This window comes from Galeopterus variegatus, unplaced genomic scaffold (genome assembly GCF_000696425.1).
Source record: "Galeopterus variegatus unplaced genomic scaffold, G_variegatus-3.0.2 Scaffold5116, whole genome shotgun sequence".
Classification (NCBI taxonomy): Eukaryota; Metazoa; Chordata; class Mammalia; order Dermoptera; family Cynocephalidae; genus Galeopterus; species Galeopterus variegatus.
The window spans coordinates 1-580 of NW_007731227.1; the positions used below are offsets into that span (position 1 = coordinate 1).

General features: G+C 36.2%; 1 protein-coding gene across 1 annotated transcript in view; it reads left to right on the plus strand.

The window, feature by feature from the left end:
- Positions 1-446: 446 nt before the first annotated feature.
- Positions 447-580, plus strand: part of LOC103604389 (beta-2-glycoprotein 1-like) — a 12,273-nt gene continuing 12,139 nt past the window's right edge. The window contains exon 1 of the mRNA XM_008588946.1: positions 447-537. Within this exon, the coding sequence (XP_008587168.1) occupies positions 447-537 (91 nt within the window). The remainder of the gene's footprint in view (positions 538-580) is intronic.

Genomic DNA, 580 nt, shown 5'->3' on the forward strand with positions numbered 1-580 from the left:
TGGAAAAATATAATTGAAAGATAATATGCATTTTTCCGTGAACTTTTTGAAGATTCCTGCAGTATGGGAATCTGAACCCGTGACCTTGGTGTTATAAGGCTGTGCTGTATGAAGATTCCTTATGTATATTTACAGTGATGTTGAGGGTTGGGGTAAGGAGAGAAGAATACAACTAATGAAATATGCAGTCACTGCTATATCTAATTTTTATGTTCATGATTAAATTTCTTATCTGAGAAGATATATTGAAATGATTGAACTTGGATGATAATTCCTTATAATCTCTGGGCCAAATCTTGGCATAGGGTTAAAATACTTTGAATAAGTTTTGGGCTTTAGTTATGATGATAATTTGATTGACCAACCTGGTAGTCTATAGAAGGGAATCCTTTCGAGAAGATTGGGAGTGTGTTAACATAGGACATAATTCTCTTAATCCGCACGTAATGCAGTACAACATCCCCAAGAAGAAAGCACTTATGGTTGGTCACATAGCTCACCTGCCTTATGAGAAAAGAGACCACTGTGACAGTGTCAGTAAAACACTGGCTGGACATCAGGGCAAAATTTTACTAAGGAT